The following is a 15,224-nucleotide window of genomic DNA, read 5'->3' on the forward strand; positions in this document are numbered from 1 at the left end:
AAAAGTAGATCGAGACGTTGAATGGTGTTTCAACTGTATATTCCAAATATTTATCTGTTTTAGTCGTATGTTGCAATGGTTTTATCTAGATGTTGCAAAAGTGGATCGGGGTATTGCATGCGACGGACGTGGGCGTGGGTGGTGGGGGGCGAGACGTGGGACGCGGGGTGTGCGGCAGGATGCGGACGCGGAAGCGGAACATGTGTCGAAGCTGCATCCAGACGCGATGTCCCGTCCGAACGAACGGGCGCTGGGCGTTGTGAGGGAGGAGAAGAGATGGATGTGAGAATGAGTTTTTTTTTTTGAGTGGAGGATGTGAGAATGAGTGAATGACAGGCCCGTCGTTCCGGACTCATGGGCTGATATCGAATGGCCCACGACCAGCACTTGAAGTTGTAGGACGAGGCCCAACCACGACAGATGAATAGATGATGAGTTGATCATCCAACGGCCGGACACCCCAATCCAACGGCTGCGAGAGCTTTCGTCGCGCCGCCGCCGCCTCCCGAGTCCTGTCCGTTGCACAAGGGCAGTCTCCTCTCCCCTGCGCGCGCACCACCAGCGCCGGGACATACGCCGACTCCGACTCCCTCCAAATTCCTTAAACCCTAGCAGCAGCAGCGCCCACCACCTCCACCGCCACCGCGACGGCGCCATCGACGACGAGGGGGAGCGCGGAGTAAAGGGGCTCCGGCGACCGCGTTGGAGATGGCGGCGAGCCACGGCGCGGGGACGCTCAAGTCCACCTCCATCAACGGGGTCAAGCTCTACTCGCTCACCAGCAGCCGCTACGTCGCCCCCTGGGTCGTCGCCAAGAAGAAGCGCGCCCTCCGCAAGGACAAAGGTACCTCCGGAACCCACCCGCCGGCGTTTCCTTTTCTGTGTGTGGAGATTTTATGGGTACCAATGAGGGGGGAAACTTCGCTGGTTTTGGTTGTAGAGTATCAGCGGAGGCTGGATTTGATCCATGACCTGAGGTTCGAGACCGCCACCACCAAGATCAAGCTGACGCCCGATGACCAGTACGTGATCGCCTCAGGTGTGTTAACTATTAAGGTCCACATGCCTATGTTTAGCTTAATTCGCGTGCATTTAGGGAGTGGCAGTGCGGCATGCTTATGTGTCTTATTATCTGCTAGGTATTTACCCCCCGCAAGTTAAAGTCTATGAGTTGAAGGAATTGTCGATGAAGTTCGAGCGGCACTTGATCTCAGAAATTGTAACTTTCCAGGTACTCCCATTGAACCTCATTTCCAGGCTCATGAGTTTTAATAACTTTTAAGTAATTGTCGATAAGGTTAGAGGTTCTTCTCTTTATGCACCTGGTCACCTGGACTTCTATACATAGAGGGTGGTTTTAGCTTTCCCCATGCGCAGTAGAAGTAACTGAGGGATGGTGGAGAACACACATGGTTGTTTATCTAGTACCACTGGAGTTAATATTTTATTATTAGTTAAAATTGTTGCCGTTTACGTTTCCTCAAGCAATGTGGGTCTTATTACCAGTTGATGCATCCATAGGAGAAAGGAGATTCACTGCTCAAAATTTCCTAATAATATACTTATGAAAGTGTCAACTAATAATATACTTATGAAAGTGTCAACAATCTGTTCCTTCCCTTTTATTACCGACTAGAACTGCTCTAGTATTTTCTATCTAACATAACATGCTTGATTGTTTGTTTCTTCAGATCCTTGGTGATGACTATTCAAAACTTGCGTTTTTGTGTGCTGACCGTTCTGTAAATTTGCACGCCAAGTATGGAAGCCATTATAGCTTGAGAATTCCAAGGTTAGCATCGCTACTAGGCTACTAGAGTACTTTTATGTCTCAATGACCGTTCATAGATATGTATTTCTAGTTTAAGACGTGCAGTGTGCCTGTGAGGTAGTAACATCAACTACTCACCTCTGTGGATTTAGTTGTCTTCCTCTTTAGAATTAGGGAAATATAAGTTTTTTCGCATTATAAAATATCCTGTACTAATTTAACACATAGTGTATTTCTTCTCAGATTCTGAGTTTAAACAGAGAAGTCCATTCTTTAATGATAACAACTAGTAGTAGGGAATCATTTCAAAGGTTGTAAAAACAGTGCTTGTTCAAATATCTGTCTTACATATTGTTAATCCCCATAATGATTCATTGACAGAATGGGAAGGGACATGGCCTACGATTGTTTGTCCTGCGACTTGCTATGTGCTGCTTCATCACCAGATCTGTACAGGATCAACTTAGAGCAGGTCTAATTTCAGTGCTTAATTAGTCGTACAGATATGAATAGTTTGTTTATCTTTTATTAGTCATCAGCAAAGCATCATATTTTACGCTTTTATTTGACACCTAGTACAGAATCAAAGATCCACATGTATCATAAGCACATAAGCATATTATTTTGAATGGTGTTCCACTTAGCTATATTACATATGCCTTATTTTATTTTGGTGGTATCAATTCTGGTTGTGACTGCATTATATGCACATATTCCTTCTGTTGGTTTATTGAATTCACTTCCTCCCAATCACTTCTGCAGGGACGATTCCTTGCTTCTCTTTCCTCCCAATCACCAGCAATAAATGCTGTTACACGAAGGTAATAATTTTTTCTTAACTTACATGGCTTGCTGGTGACTAGATTATCAAGTATTGTTAACTCCAAGATTAATTGCTGTGCTCCCAGTAAGATCCATGGGCTTGTTGCTTGTGGTGGTGAGGATGGTGCGGTTGAGTGCTTTGATATGCGGAAAAAAACTTCTGTTGGCAGAATTAATATCCCAGCTGTTTCTTCTGAAGATTATTATCAGGTTCATGTTTTACTTTGATAGCAAGTTAGTATGCTGATGCTTAAGTTTGTAACTGCCTCTCATGTTTGAAACTTCAGGAGGTCACGTCTTTGCAATTTGATGAAGATCAGGGATACCTTATGGCAGTTGGGACCAGTACAGGAAAGGTATGTGTTGTCATTATCTGTTTCCCGATTGATTTTCACTGCTCTCTCTCTCTCTCTCTCTCTCAATGTGCCTAGTTATTTTTTATTTCCCCTACTACCATGACAGAAATTAAGAAGTCTGTGTTTTGCATTATGCATAGTATATTTTGCACCTTTTCTATCCTTAGAACAATTTAACCCGTTTTGCACCATTTATGCCTCTGTTTTCTGCTTTAATTCTATGTAAATTAACATTGTGATAGCTACTTGCCTACTTTGTTTGTCCTTTGTAACTTCAAATAAAATTATGCCATGATAATTGTGCCATTACAGGCTATTGCATGTTTGGCCGTTATTTTCTTTCTGAAGTGTGCTCCTTGATGTTGTCACCTACAAAGTTGGATAATATAACTTCTTCTGTATTGTATTAATAGCTTTTGCTTAAGGAGCAAATGGGGAAAATGGCATCATGCATTCCACCTTTGTGCATTTCACTTCTTGTTGTTACTGGTTGTTCAGAGAGTGGGGTCTTGGGTGGACCTTATTGCCCGGGCCATCCTATTTGTGCTCAATACCCAACATAGAACTGGGAAGTTTGTCTTAACGACAGCTTTTTTGGACACTCAAATAATTGACCTTATTTACTCAGCATCATCTAGCTTACTTTTTTTTTCTCGAACATGCAGAAGACCTGCATGTCATTGCATTAAGAGAGAAGTAACTAAGGCAAAAATAGCAAAGTACAACGACCTTACATGACCACAACGATCAGAACAACCACCTTGCATGACCATGCACGACCAGAACAACCTTACACGACCTTACAACTAAAACAACAACCTTACGTGACCAAAGCAACCACTAAAAGATGTCTTAAACAACCTTATGCAACCAACATGATGCAAGGCAACAAATGACAACGACCGGCCACAAACCGTGAAGGGATTCAGATGCCAACGGGTTTTGAGGAAACTATTTTTACATTAAGCAAAACTCTACACGGAAGTTCTGTGCTCTACCACTTCCCATTTCTTCAGTTTGGCTATTGTACTTAACAGCAGTGTGCTGTATGCTAATCTAGTGGTGTTTATGGATTTTTTTTCCTTCTATAGAAACATGACAGCTATCCCTTTAAAAATTGCTATATTAATTTCATGAATTTTTTTAGTCTCAGAATGCTTCAACAATTTTGGGATTTTCTGCAGATATCAATATATGATGTACGCATGTCTTCTCCTCTGCGAGTTAAGGATCACATGTAAGTCCTGTGTTTCTTCTTATGAAGAAAGGGTTTTTACTTGTTAATCATTATCAAAAGTTAGTTCCAGCCATTCGACCATTTCTATATGAACCTTCTGAAGGAATTCTCTCACTAGATGAGTAGATGGGTTTTTCTTACTCTATTTCCACCTGCAAACGGGGCCTTACCTTTTCTAATTTCCCCATCCTAATATCATGTCATTTCACACATTCCACCCGTTTTGTTCAAATAAATTAACAGATACAACTGCTGCAATAAGTTTTTTGAATCTGTATGTTTTTATTAATGAGTCTTGAAAGAATAAGCTGTAAACAGTGGGGCCATATCTCTATTACGTTTGAAATGCAATCAATAGTTGAATGCTTCTTGAGTTACATATTGTACCTTTCGCTGAGCATGTAGTTGCTGTTATCATCTGTTTCAGGTATGGTAGCCCAATATTAAATATCAAGTGGCACCAGACACTTAATTCTACTGAACCTAAACTGATCACTGCTGATAAGCACATAGTGAGAGTCTGGGATCCTAATACAGTGAGTTCTTTCCTTTCCATTTTGTTCAAATGTTTTCTTCATTATTATTCATGGTGTGATTTGACACTGTCCATATTGGGTTTGATATGGATTTAAAGCAAACTCTAATTTAAGACATACTGATATTTTATGATCCATTGGATGTTTGCTCGCTTGCCATTCTTGAAGTCAAACATGGCTGTGGTTATACCTTAAAAGGCTTTAACCTAGTTTTTATTATGGTGCAGTCTGAATGTATCATGAATTGTTCCTGTAACATTTGAATCTGTACTGGTAATGCATGCCATAGCCTCAATATCCGAAGCAAATTAGGGAAGTTATTAGAATATAACCCAAATTTTGTATATTAGGTTGTGCTGACACCTTTATTGCGTATTTGCCCTTGTTTCACTTTGGGTTTATTTGGGAAGCATGTAGTTGCATACTTGCATGGCACTTTTAACCCAGGTACCTCCCAACATATCAGCAAATTCTTAGGGAATATGGGAGTTAACAGTTTTACCAAATTATGTGTGGTTCCAGGGCTACATGTATGTGTATGAGGAATATGTTTCTCATGGGACTAAAATTTATTCCATTTTTTTAACAATAAATTTGATAGTCTGAGTTTCAAAAATAAATAAATAAATAAATTTGATAGTCTGGAATATTTATTTTACACATGAACTAACATGACCCTTTTTTACAATACAGCGATAGGAAAACTGAAACGACATTTTTAGGTCTTCATACCTGCTTGACTCTTGCTCTGAAGTCTGAACCCAGTTCAAGAACTTGGGAGCTCTTATGCATTTAGTAGGCAAATCAAATAATGTGATTTATAATTTATTAGAAATTAGCCAAGCGATGCTTGAAAAGGTGTATGTCTTTTTGAACCGTAATTTGCAATTCTATTTTAAAGAACAATAACAATACTCTCATGGGCTGCCATAGTCCATTATAAACCTGTATAATTTCTTAACGTTTTATTTCTTTGGTGAAACTCATTCCTTAATATCTTTCCAATTTCAATATGCATTTTCATTATTTGAAGCTCTTTGTTGGATGATGCCATGATGCCCTCAATCATTTCTGCAGGGAAATAACATGACTAGCATTGAACCAGATGGTGGTGCTATAAACGATGTCTGCATCTTCCGGAATAGTGGTTTAATGCTATTAGCCCTGGACAATAGCCAGATACCTGCCCACTTCATTCCTGCACTTGGACCTGCTCCAAAGTGGTGCTCACATCTTGATAACCTAACTGTGCGTGAGACTGCTTCAATTGCTTTCTAGTAGTTAATCTAGTAATCCTTAAGTGAACATTTCATCATTTGCCTTCCTCCATTTATAGGAGGAGATGGAAGAGAAACCAGATACAACACTGTTTGATGAGTACAAGTTCTTGACTAAAGAAGAGATGGAGCGACTGAACCTTACTCAATACATTGGCAGCAGTGCTGTAAGAGCATATTTACATGGATTTGTCGTACGTTATGAACTATACAAGAAGGTAAAATTGGCTTCTTTTACACATTTACATTAGTTCATTAGAGTTTCTTTAGAATATTTAGCCATTTATTTTATGCTGGACATTTTGTTTCCTCTATTATACTTAGCAATTCATTTAGTTACGACTAGATGTTTGATTTCCTGAAATTAAGGCACTTCCCTTTGTTGACATACTAGGTTGTTCTTTGTAAATTAGATCTTTGTTAGGCATCTACTGTATAAATGATCTCTATTATGGACTGGTTATATTATTTTTCTGTATGGTTGGATGGGTTAAAGAAAAAACATGAAACGGTATTTACCAGGATTTCTATTTCTTTGCAGCAACGGGCAGAAGCTGCTCCTGTTGAGTACGAGACAATTAAAGAAGAGATAAAGAAAAAGAAAATAGAAGCTCAGAGAAAATCTCGTATAACGGTATGTTTTTCACCTGCTTATCTGTGGTACAGGCTCTATATTACAAACCTGATGAACTTTCATTTTTTTTTCTCGTGCAGCAAGTCGTCAAAATACCGAAGGTTAACAGGCATATTATGGACAGTATAATGGAAGATGAAATAGATCTTGATACGGAGAATGTTGATAAATCAAGTATTAAGAAGAAGAAAAGAAAACTAGAACTCAATAAGGCAATTTTGCATGATAAACGGTTTGAAGAAATGTTTGTGAATAAGGTGTGGAATTTTACTGGTTGTTTTTCAGTACTGCTATTAGATTGCAGTCTTGCAGATGGATTTGTACCGTCCATGTTGGTAGTGGTATATAAAAAGAAATTACAGCATATCTCAGTCCATTTATCCTATTTTTTACCTGATCTTATGCTTGTGCAATGCTGCTGCTGTTTATTTTAGCATGTGAAACTTTGTGTACACATTCTTGTTAATGTCACTGATGTTTGCTGTACAGCTTTTGTTCATGATCCACTCTTTTGTATGAGAAACTGAATGTAGACAATTTCAGCTGTAATTTAACCATTTTCTGCATCTAACCCTTACTGTGGCCACCACTACAGCTTGAATCTTGTCCTACTTGTGCTATTTAATCTTCTATCATATTGTAAGCTAATCAGTACTAATTTTTTTTATGATACTTGATTTCTAATCCCATTGGTCTTATGGGCAGGATTTTGAAATTGATGAAGAATCAAAAGAATATCTTGCACTTCATCCTCAAGCAGCTACAAAGGAGCCTCGCCTAATTGAAGAACATTTTGATAGTGTTAGTGAGGATGATCAACAATCTGATGGTAATGCATCTGATGTTTCAGCAGAATCTGACAGTGATGATGGCATGCATAATTCAAAGCGTATAAGGTGAGATCTTGCTTCATTTTGGTTATAACATGAACTGCGCATTTTCCATTTTGGAATTTTGCCATGTTGCCTATGGTACTAGAAGGTGCAATTTTTTTATTCAAATTTTTTTGAATCATTTCTTGTATTTTCAGTGCATATTTCCAATTCTTAAGGAAAGTGAACTTACATGAAAAATTATTAACTTCCAGGAAAAAAAAAACTGCAATTCTCAGTTACAGAGTTCTTGGTTCAGTCTCGTGCTGACCTATTGCATTTCTAAATTTGAGTAGCTAAGACTATTCTGTCTCATTTGATGTACATTCTATTCTACTGGTACATCGAAGATGTCCTTACTGCTTTATATGTTTCAGGTTATACGAGGTCAAGGATGAACACCATGCTGAAGCATTTGTGAATAGTGTCTCTTTATCTAACGAGGATGCTGTTCCCCTTGGGGATAGGATAGCTGCCCTGGAAAGGAAACAGAACTCGAAAGCACTTGATGCGGTCAAGTATGGACCTGGTGGCTCACGGGAGATTTCATTTATCTCTAAAAGCCGAAGAAGGCACAAAGAAGAATCGTCTAGCGACGATGAACCCAAGGGTGTCAAAAAGAGAGGTGTACTGCCCCTGGGTTTGAAGCAGGGAAAAGCCGAGTTCTATATGTTTGGTGGAAATCGTGGCAGAGGTCGAGGCGGTGGTGGCAGAGGGAGAGGCGGTCGTGGAAGGGGTGGAGGGAGGGGCAGGGGCAGGGGCCGAGGATGAATGGCTATCCATTGACCCCGTTCCTGCCTTTGCAGGGTTTTGGCAAACTTCAAAAATGGGGACACTTCCCTGGAATACATTTAACTGGCCAAAAGCTCCAGGACATGTGGTGAGTAGAAAGTGTGTTCCTTCACAACATAGGCAAGAGCTAGAGTAGCGAGGATGGTTGCTCCAAAAATTTTGGGAAGAGAAATTTGTTAGATAATATTAGATCTCTTATGGTCTATATTGTAACGGATTGTTGTCTCAAGAAACAGAGGCGACGTGGCGACCTTGCTTTGTATTCTAAATTATTGCTTGGGCAAAAGTGTGCTGGATGTCTCTGGATACGATGTAACATTTTTGTAGGAGGGAACAACCCTGGCATTTTCATTTTAGCTCTCCAAAGCCATGATTAGTACATGACCTACCTCATCTTTTCTTAAAAATAGCATCAACATTTATGCCTATAAATAGTTCTGTACTTTGAAATATATTTTATGATTAATCTAATATGTATATCTAATGATACATATTAGGTGTCAGCAATGCGAATAACTTTTATATGAATTTGATTGAACTTAAAATTGTTTGACCCTTTGAAAACGAGAATTACATTTCTTTTTTTGAGTCGAAGGGAGTAATGCTAGGATCGTTGCTCAATGTTGTTGCTATTGTTATTTGTTAATAACGTTATTCACTTATTAAAACAAAATTTAACTATGGTTTGTAATTTGTAATCCGTATTCGACATGCATTCATGATTCCTTCATCCCATACTCCCATTCAGTCTCCCCTGCAACTCTGCAACGAATGCTGACCTGGAGCTGCATAAAGCAGAGCTGCAGAGGGAAACTGGAGTGGATCCACACTGTCAGTGCCTACTCGAGTAGAAGCGCTAGATTTCCAAGCGAAAACCCTCTCGCATGTCGCATCGCATCTAAACCCTTCTCATCCCCACCTCTCTCGCGGATCACTCGCCGCCGCCGCCGCCGCCGCCGCCGGTATCTCACTAGCCTCCTCCCTCTCCTCCCGTCCTCGAATCGGACTCTTCCCGTGCTGGGATTCCTGATCCGATCCGTCGTGCTGCAGGACGCCGCCACCGCTGCCGCCGTGATGCTGTCCCTGTCGAGGGCGCTCGGGAGGCGGCTCTTCTCATCTGCCGCTGCCGCGTCGGAGTCCGCCGCTGCTGCGTCGACGTCGGCGGTCAGGAAGGCGCAGAACCCGCTCGAGGAGTTCTTCGAGGTCGAGCGGAGCACCGAGGAGGACAAGCCCCCTCCCCACTACGGTATTCATTCTCCCTCGCGCAGCGCATCGGTTTGGAGTGTTCGTTGATTAGTACTGTGGCTAGCGCAGATCGGTCGACGAAGCCAACCCATTGATTGTGTTGATTGGAGCGTATGCTGTTGATTTAAGTGCGCTATTGCTCCTGATATGAGTTCGAATTGGCCAATCCTCACTCGTTTGCATAGGCTCTAGTCTGCGGTAAAGTATGCTAGTAGGTTGTTCTTTGGGAAATTAACATTGATGTGTACCTGGCTGACATTTGATATCTGAATCACTAGATGTAAAAGTTGCTGTATACTTGGCTGACATTTATATCTGAATCATTATTAGTCGTAGGCCCCAAACGAGTCATGATTAGGACAGTACATATGCTTCTATCTATTCCTTTGATAAACACTAGACATGCCTGAAGATTATGTCTTGTGAGGAACTCCCAATGTGGTGTCGACAAATGGGCTTTGTTTGCTCTGGAAAAATTATGGGCCTTCTGTTGCTTGTGTTCAAGTAAACCTTAGGATATGAACATGTGATCGAGACGGTTTCTTTGGTTGTGTTACGGAAATGTTTGAACCCGCTTGCCTTCATAATGCAAATACTACTCATGTAACTGTTGACAAGCTGGTCCTTTCCTTATGGTCATTTCGGGCCTGCTTGGTTTGCGACCAAATTTTGCCATGCCAAAGATTTGGCAAGCAAAAGTATGGAAAAACAATTTGCCATAGATTTGGCAATCCAAATGTGAGAGGTTGGCAAGTTTTGGCAGCGAACCAAATAAGAGCCAAAATCATGGCTTGCCAAATCTTTGGCTTGGCAAATTTTGGAAGTCATAACTTTAGATACTTTACTCTGTTGTTTCCACACATTTTTGTTGTTTAAAGTTTGAACACTACTTCTCTAGAAAGCTTACTGTTCCCCTTTTCTTTGTTGCGTCAATTGCTAGGTCGCAGTTGGAAGGCTTCTGAATTGCGTCTAAAATCTTGGGATGACCTTCAGAAGCTGTGGTATGTTCTTCTAAAAGAAAAGAACATGCTAATGACACAGCGTCAGATGCTGCATTCAGAGAACATGCGGTTTCCAAATCCAGAACGAATTTCCAAGGTATCTGACTGCCAACAATAATAACTGCACAGTATTTGCTTTCTGCAGAATCATTTTGATGTCATGTCTAAGTGTCTAACAATAGTTTAAACAGCTTTGATTTCATCAAATAACTATGGCATGCTTTGTAAGATCATAGCTTGTTTGATATGTTGGTGTGAAGCCATGCCATTACAATTCTTCTACATATCAAAAGTTTTTCCTTAGAAATATTTTTCCACTTTTCCTGGCCCTGCCTTGGTTTTTGTTTGCTCACTGTTTACATTTGGGATTTCATTTTCACGAGCTTCCTAGTTATTACTGATTTATTGTCCTTGTATAATTGTAAATATAGCATACTAAACACTTATTTTCCTATTGATCTTGTCTAAAGCACAATCCAATACATTTGACTAAACTAAGTGGGTTCTCGTTTTATTTTGTATGTTAGTGAATAGTATTCTTGAATCCGCATGCCTGATAACTGAACCATGTAACCAATGTAATCCACAAGTAAAGTTCATGTGTTAAAAGACAATGGCTCATAATAACTACTAGGGAGAATTGGCTGTTGGACATGCAAAGTGATGGTCATTAGCTGGCGGACACCCACTTTTTAGCATTTTGCCAGAAGACACTCTGGTTCGGTGAAATTAGGCCACATGACACTGCGGACCGGTTGTAGCCGGTTGAGGAGAGAGAAATTTTTGTTTTGGACATCCGGTGCCCCAGAGCCATAGTTGGGTCCGCCCCTCTCCCTCTCACTGACGCGCTGGCCCCACCTGTCATCTTCTTCCTCCTCTTCTCTTCTTTCTTCCATTGCTGAGCAGCAGCCACCGCCGTCGAGCAGCCCTGGTCACGCGGGCGAGTTGGCGACTCCGCCCCTGCAGCACCGCACGCGCCGCCGTTCCACGTTGCGACGACTTTGCCCAGAAACCCCTGCCGCTGCTCCGGCCCCCACGCCGCAGCCCTGCAGCACCGCACGCATTGCCCCCGCGCCTTCGCCCTCCGTCGGTCGGCGGCCCGCGGCTCCGCGCACCGGCGGACCAGCCCCTGCGCGGCGCGGCCTTGCGGCACCTCCCCACATCCCCAGCGGCCTACCTGCACGTCCTCGGAGTCGCGGCGGAGGCTGTCGAGGTAGAGCAGGCGGCGGAGCCCGCCCGCGCGGTGGAGCAGCGCGTGGAGGGAGACGTAGGCGAGCGATGCCGCCAGTGTCAGCAAGACCTGGACCTGCCCGTTGAAGGGCCGCGGCGGGGGGTCAGCGACGGGGGGAGGAGGCGGACGGCCGCGGGCGCCGCGACGGCGAGGAGGAAGACCGTCTAGGAGCCCATGGCCACCATGCGCGGGGAGGAGGAGTGGTCGACGCAGAGCCAGGCGCGGAAGCTGCGGAGCTCGTCGTTTGCGCTCGACACGCACCGCGTGAACCGCGCCGCGGTGGCCTGTGACTTCCCCTGGCTCCGGCGGCAGTAGCGGCGACGCGTCCGCCATCGGTGCTCGCTTTCCTGGCGGGGCTTGGGTGTCGACACGGAGCTGGCGACCGGGAGTTTGGGAGTGGGGAGGGCGAAGTGGGGTGAGGTGGCTGTGCGTGGGCGGCAAGCAGCCAAGCGCAGGCAATGGAAGAAGAGAAGAGGAGAAGAGGAGGAAGAAGATGACAGGTGGGGCCCGCGCTGTCAGTGAGAGGGAGAGGGGCGGACCCAACTGTGGCTCAGGGACACCGGATGTCGAAAACGAAAATTTCTCTCTCCTCAACCGGCTGCAACCGGTCTGCGGTGTCCTGTGGCCTAATTTCACCAAACCAGAGTGTCTTCTGGCAAAATGCTAAAAAGTGGGTGTCCACCGGCTAATGACCATCACTTTGCATGTCCAACCGCCAATTCTCCCCTACTAATAGTATCCTGTTAGTTCCCAGCATATACCGATAGAGTTGAGAATTAAATTTTGTTTGGGGAACATGAGAATTATTAAAAACAAATTTCAGAAGCAACGGCAACATGTGCAAGGTGACCTCACCATGCAAAATAATTATTAACATTTTTAAAATATACCAAAGAAAAATGCAAACCCCCCCCCCCCCCCCACCCAAAAAAATGAAACAGTGTTCTTGTTGATGCGCTCTGCATTTCTCATCATTGTTTGTCCAGCATATGTTTTTTCCATGCTATTTATTTTTCTACATCTGATACTTGACAAAAAAAAATTGCTTTAAATAATTTCAGGTAAAAAAATCAATGTGCCGGATAAAGCACGTCTTGACTGAGAGGGCTATAGCCGAGCCTGATCCAAGGAGATCTTCGGAAATGAAGCGGATGATAAACGCCCTGTGATTCTAAAGGATGAGTGGCAGTTAGAGAAACATTTGCTTGCTTCTGTTGTATCTTTATCACAAGACGTGTAAGACCAAATCTTTTAGATACCCATGATATATGCTCGCAAAAAATTATTGACATTAACATATTCGATCCAATAATTGACCCTTGAGCTTTTTTGCATTCTGATTTGCAATTTGGTCCTTAATTTGGTTCAGTTCAACTGCTCGTTTGTGCAGCAGTGCTGGAATTTTGTTCCTGCAACTATGCAAGGCGTTTAATGAGTCCTCATTCTTGTTTCTTTTTGTAAAAGTGGTTTGGTTAAACCAAAACTATTTTAAGTTCATAACAAAATTATGTGCGCTCGTGGTGGCTACATACAAAAAAAAAACCCAGTGGAAACATTTCCTGGGCTACAAACCTCACTAAGCACTAATCCAAACATGCAAATGTTTCCCGGCTACAAACCTTACTAAGCTCTAATCGAAACATGCAAAGGTCAGGGAACTAGAAGTTTTGGGATAATATTTTTTATTATTTCATTTAAAAAATATGTAAACAAGAACTAGTACATTTGAGGTTTTAGCTTTACTGTATCGATAGAGCTGATGTTATTATAGTTGCACTTGAAAGCATCTAGGCTCCTTGTTGGGTTTCGGTGATTAATGACAATACAAGATTACTATGACTAACGTGTATTTTGCAGAGGCAATTAAGTTAGGTCATGGTAATGGAGATCAATTGGGCAATCAAGGTTGTCATGCCCCTACGATGGAAATCGTTTCGGTTTTCAAAGGATGGACGACAAGGTTAAGGATGACTAATTCTAAGTGTCGATTGGAGTTGGAGTGACACTTAGAGTAGTTTAGGACTTTGTTTTTCCTTTGGCCGTACAATGAAGGGGGTATAAACGGGTAGCTTAACCTAGGTGAGTCTAGTGAGTTAGGTGTGGTGCACACTTGTTAAAACCAGCACTAGGTAGCTCCTCAATATGCCTAAGATCCATTGGAGCAAACTTCACTCACATATGTTCTGTAACACCCTAGGTGTTTGGCTTTCACTAATTGCATTTCATTTCATAAACATGTGCATCATCTATCTTATCATGCCTTTGTTACTGAAACATGCATATGCAATATTTTCCAACTGTGTATGTTTCATACTTGAGTGTTGTGAATAGTAATGGTGTAACATGTGAATGCAACCTGAGTTTCTTATACCATGAAACATGGCAACATGGTAGAAATGTGACACGTATAAAATAACCACAAGGTCATGAAACATGTGAAACATGGAATTGAAACATATGAATGAATTGCTTGTTTTAATTTCTTTATCACATGTGATCTTTAGAAGTGGTATAATAAATTTGTAAAGTGGTTGATCATGATCTATTACACCTTAACTACACTTAGGTTACTTGTTGGGACATTGTTCATGAAGATCAAAATGACCAAAATGCCCTCAAGTGAAGGTTTGACTTGAATTGACTCCAGAGTCTCACAGTTTGACTGATTCAAAAGACCAACTTAGAGATCTTGCATGGCTGTGCACTCTTTACCAAAATTGTAGCCAATTTATCAAGGAACAAAAGTCTCAATATGACCATCTCATGAAAATGGCTAGAACATGTTCAAACAAGGCCCACAAGTCAGATGTCCATGCTGATTTCACTGAAAAATTTGTCTAAGTCTTAAACTGCATTTTCAGTTGGATCAGGCCAACTTGGGCTTCATTTAACTTCTGATCCATGGCGAATTAGATGATGGTCCTTGAAAATAAATGGTAGATGGATGGTAGGCCTACAATTTTCATGTACACTGTTTTTGCAAACGAGCAACGGATTAGTCAGGATAATGCGTTGAAGTCGCGCTGTCAGGCTGATCAAATCGACTGAATGGCGTGCTACAGTGTTTCGACAGGTTCAGATTTTCACCGCCGCGTGGCGCCACCCGTCGCCGATCGCCTGAGCGCGTAGGCCACGCGCCGCGGGCGCCCTGGCAAGGCCAGCCGCGTCATGAAGCACCCCAGCGCCTGCCCGACCGAGTCGCCCGCTCCATTTCTCATCTCTCGCCTCCCACAGCGCGCAGCACCGAAGCCGTCCGCCATTGCCAGCCGGACCTTCGCCCTCGCCTAGCTCCCGCGTCTTGGCAAAAACGCGTCGCCCAACTCACCCAGAGCCTCGCCGTGTTTCCCTCTACCTCCACCCCACCGTCGTGCCAATTTCGCCTTGGTAAGGATGAAATCGCCGTTTTTCCCCACCACCGCCTTGTCGGACCTCGCCGGAGTTAGCGCTCCA

At 42.7% G+C, this 15,224-nt stretch overlaps 2 protein-coding genes across 4 annotated transcripts; both read left to right on the top strand.

The window, feature by feature from the left end:
- Nucleotides 1-508: 508 nt before the first annotated feature.
- On the top strand, nucleotides 509-8,707 carry LOC136520905 (uncharacterized). The gene is made up of 16 exons (XM_066514585.1): nucleotides 509-844; nucleotides 941-1,039; nucleotides 1,140-1,231; nucleotides 1,692-1,792; nucleotides 2,153-2,243; nucleotides 2,534-2,592; nucleotides 2,680-2,803; nucleotides 2,881-2,949; nucleotides 4,134-4,186; nucleotides 4,614-4,722; nucleotides 5,800-5,970; nucleotides 6,059-6,217; nucleotides 6,541-6,633; nucleotides 6,714-6,890; nucleotides 7,339-7,529; nucleotides 7,883-8,707. The coding sequence occupies exons 1-16, from the start codon at nucleotides 709-711 to the stop codon at nucleotides 8,274-8,276; spliced, it is 2,118 nt and encodes a 705-aa protein (XP_066370682.1). The 5' UTR covers nucleotides 509-708; the 3' UTR covers nucleotides 8,277-8,707.
- A 400-nt stretch (nucleotides 8,708-9,107) lies between these two features.
- LOC136522603 (uncharacterized) lies at nucleotides 9,108-13,099 on the top strand. Of its 3 annotated transcripts, none has more exons than XM_066516403.1 (4): nucleotides 9,108-9,259; nucleotides 9,348-9,543; nucleotides 10,483-10,640; nucleotides 12,836-13,099. In XM_066516403.1, the coding sequence occupies exons 2-4, from the start codon at nucleotides 9,372-9,374 to the stop codon at nucleotides 12,941-12,943; spliced, it is 438 nt and encodes a 145-aa protein (XP_066372500.1). In that variant the 5' UTR covers nucleotides 9,108-9,259; nucleotides 9,348-9,371; the 3' UTR covers nucleotides 12,944-13,099. The 3 variants fall into 3 exon arrangements, with proteins under 3 accessions (XP_066372500.1, XP_066372503.1, XP_066372502.1); XM_066516406.1 differs by having other exon boundaries at nucleotides 9,175-9,249; nucleotides 9,347-9,543; XM_066516405.1 differs by lacking the exon at nucleotides 9,108-9,259 and having other exon boundaries at nucleotides 9,270-9,543.
- Nucleotides 13,100-15,224: the final 2,125 nt, after the last annotated feature.

This window comes from Miscanthus floridulus, chromosome 18 (genome assembly GCF_019320115.1).
Source record: "Miscanthus floridulus cultivar M001 chromosome 18, ASM1932011v1, whole genome shotgun sequence".
NCBI classification, from domain to species: Eukaryota; Viridiplantae; Streptophyta; class Magnoliopsida; order Poales; family Poaceae; genus Miscanthus; species Miscanthus floridulus.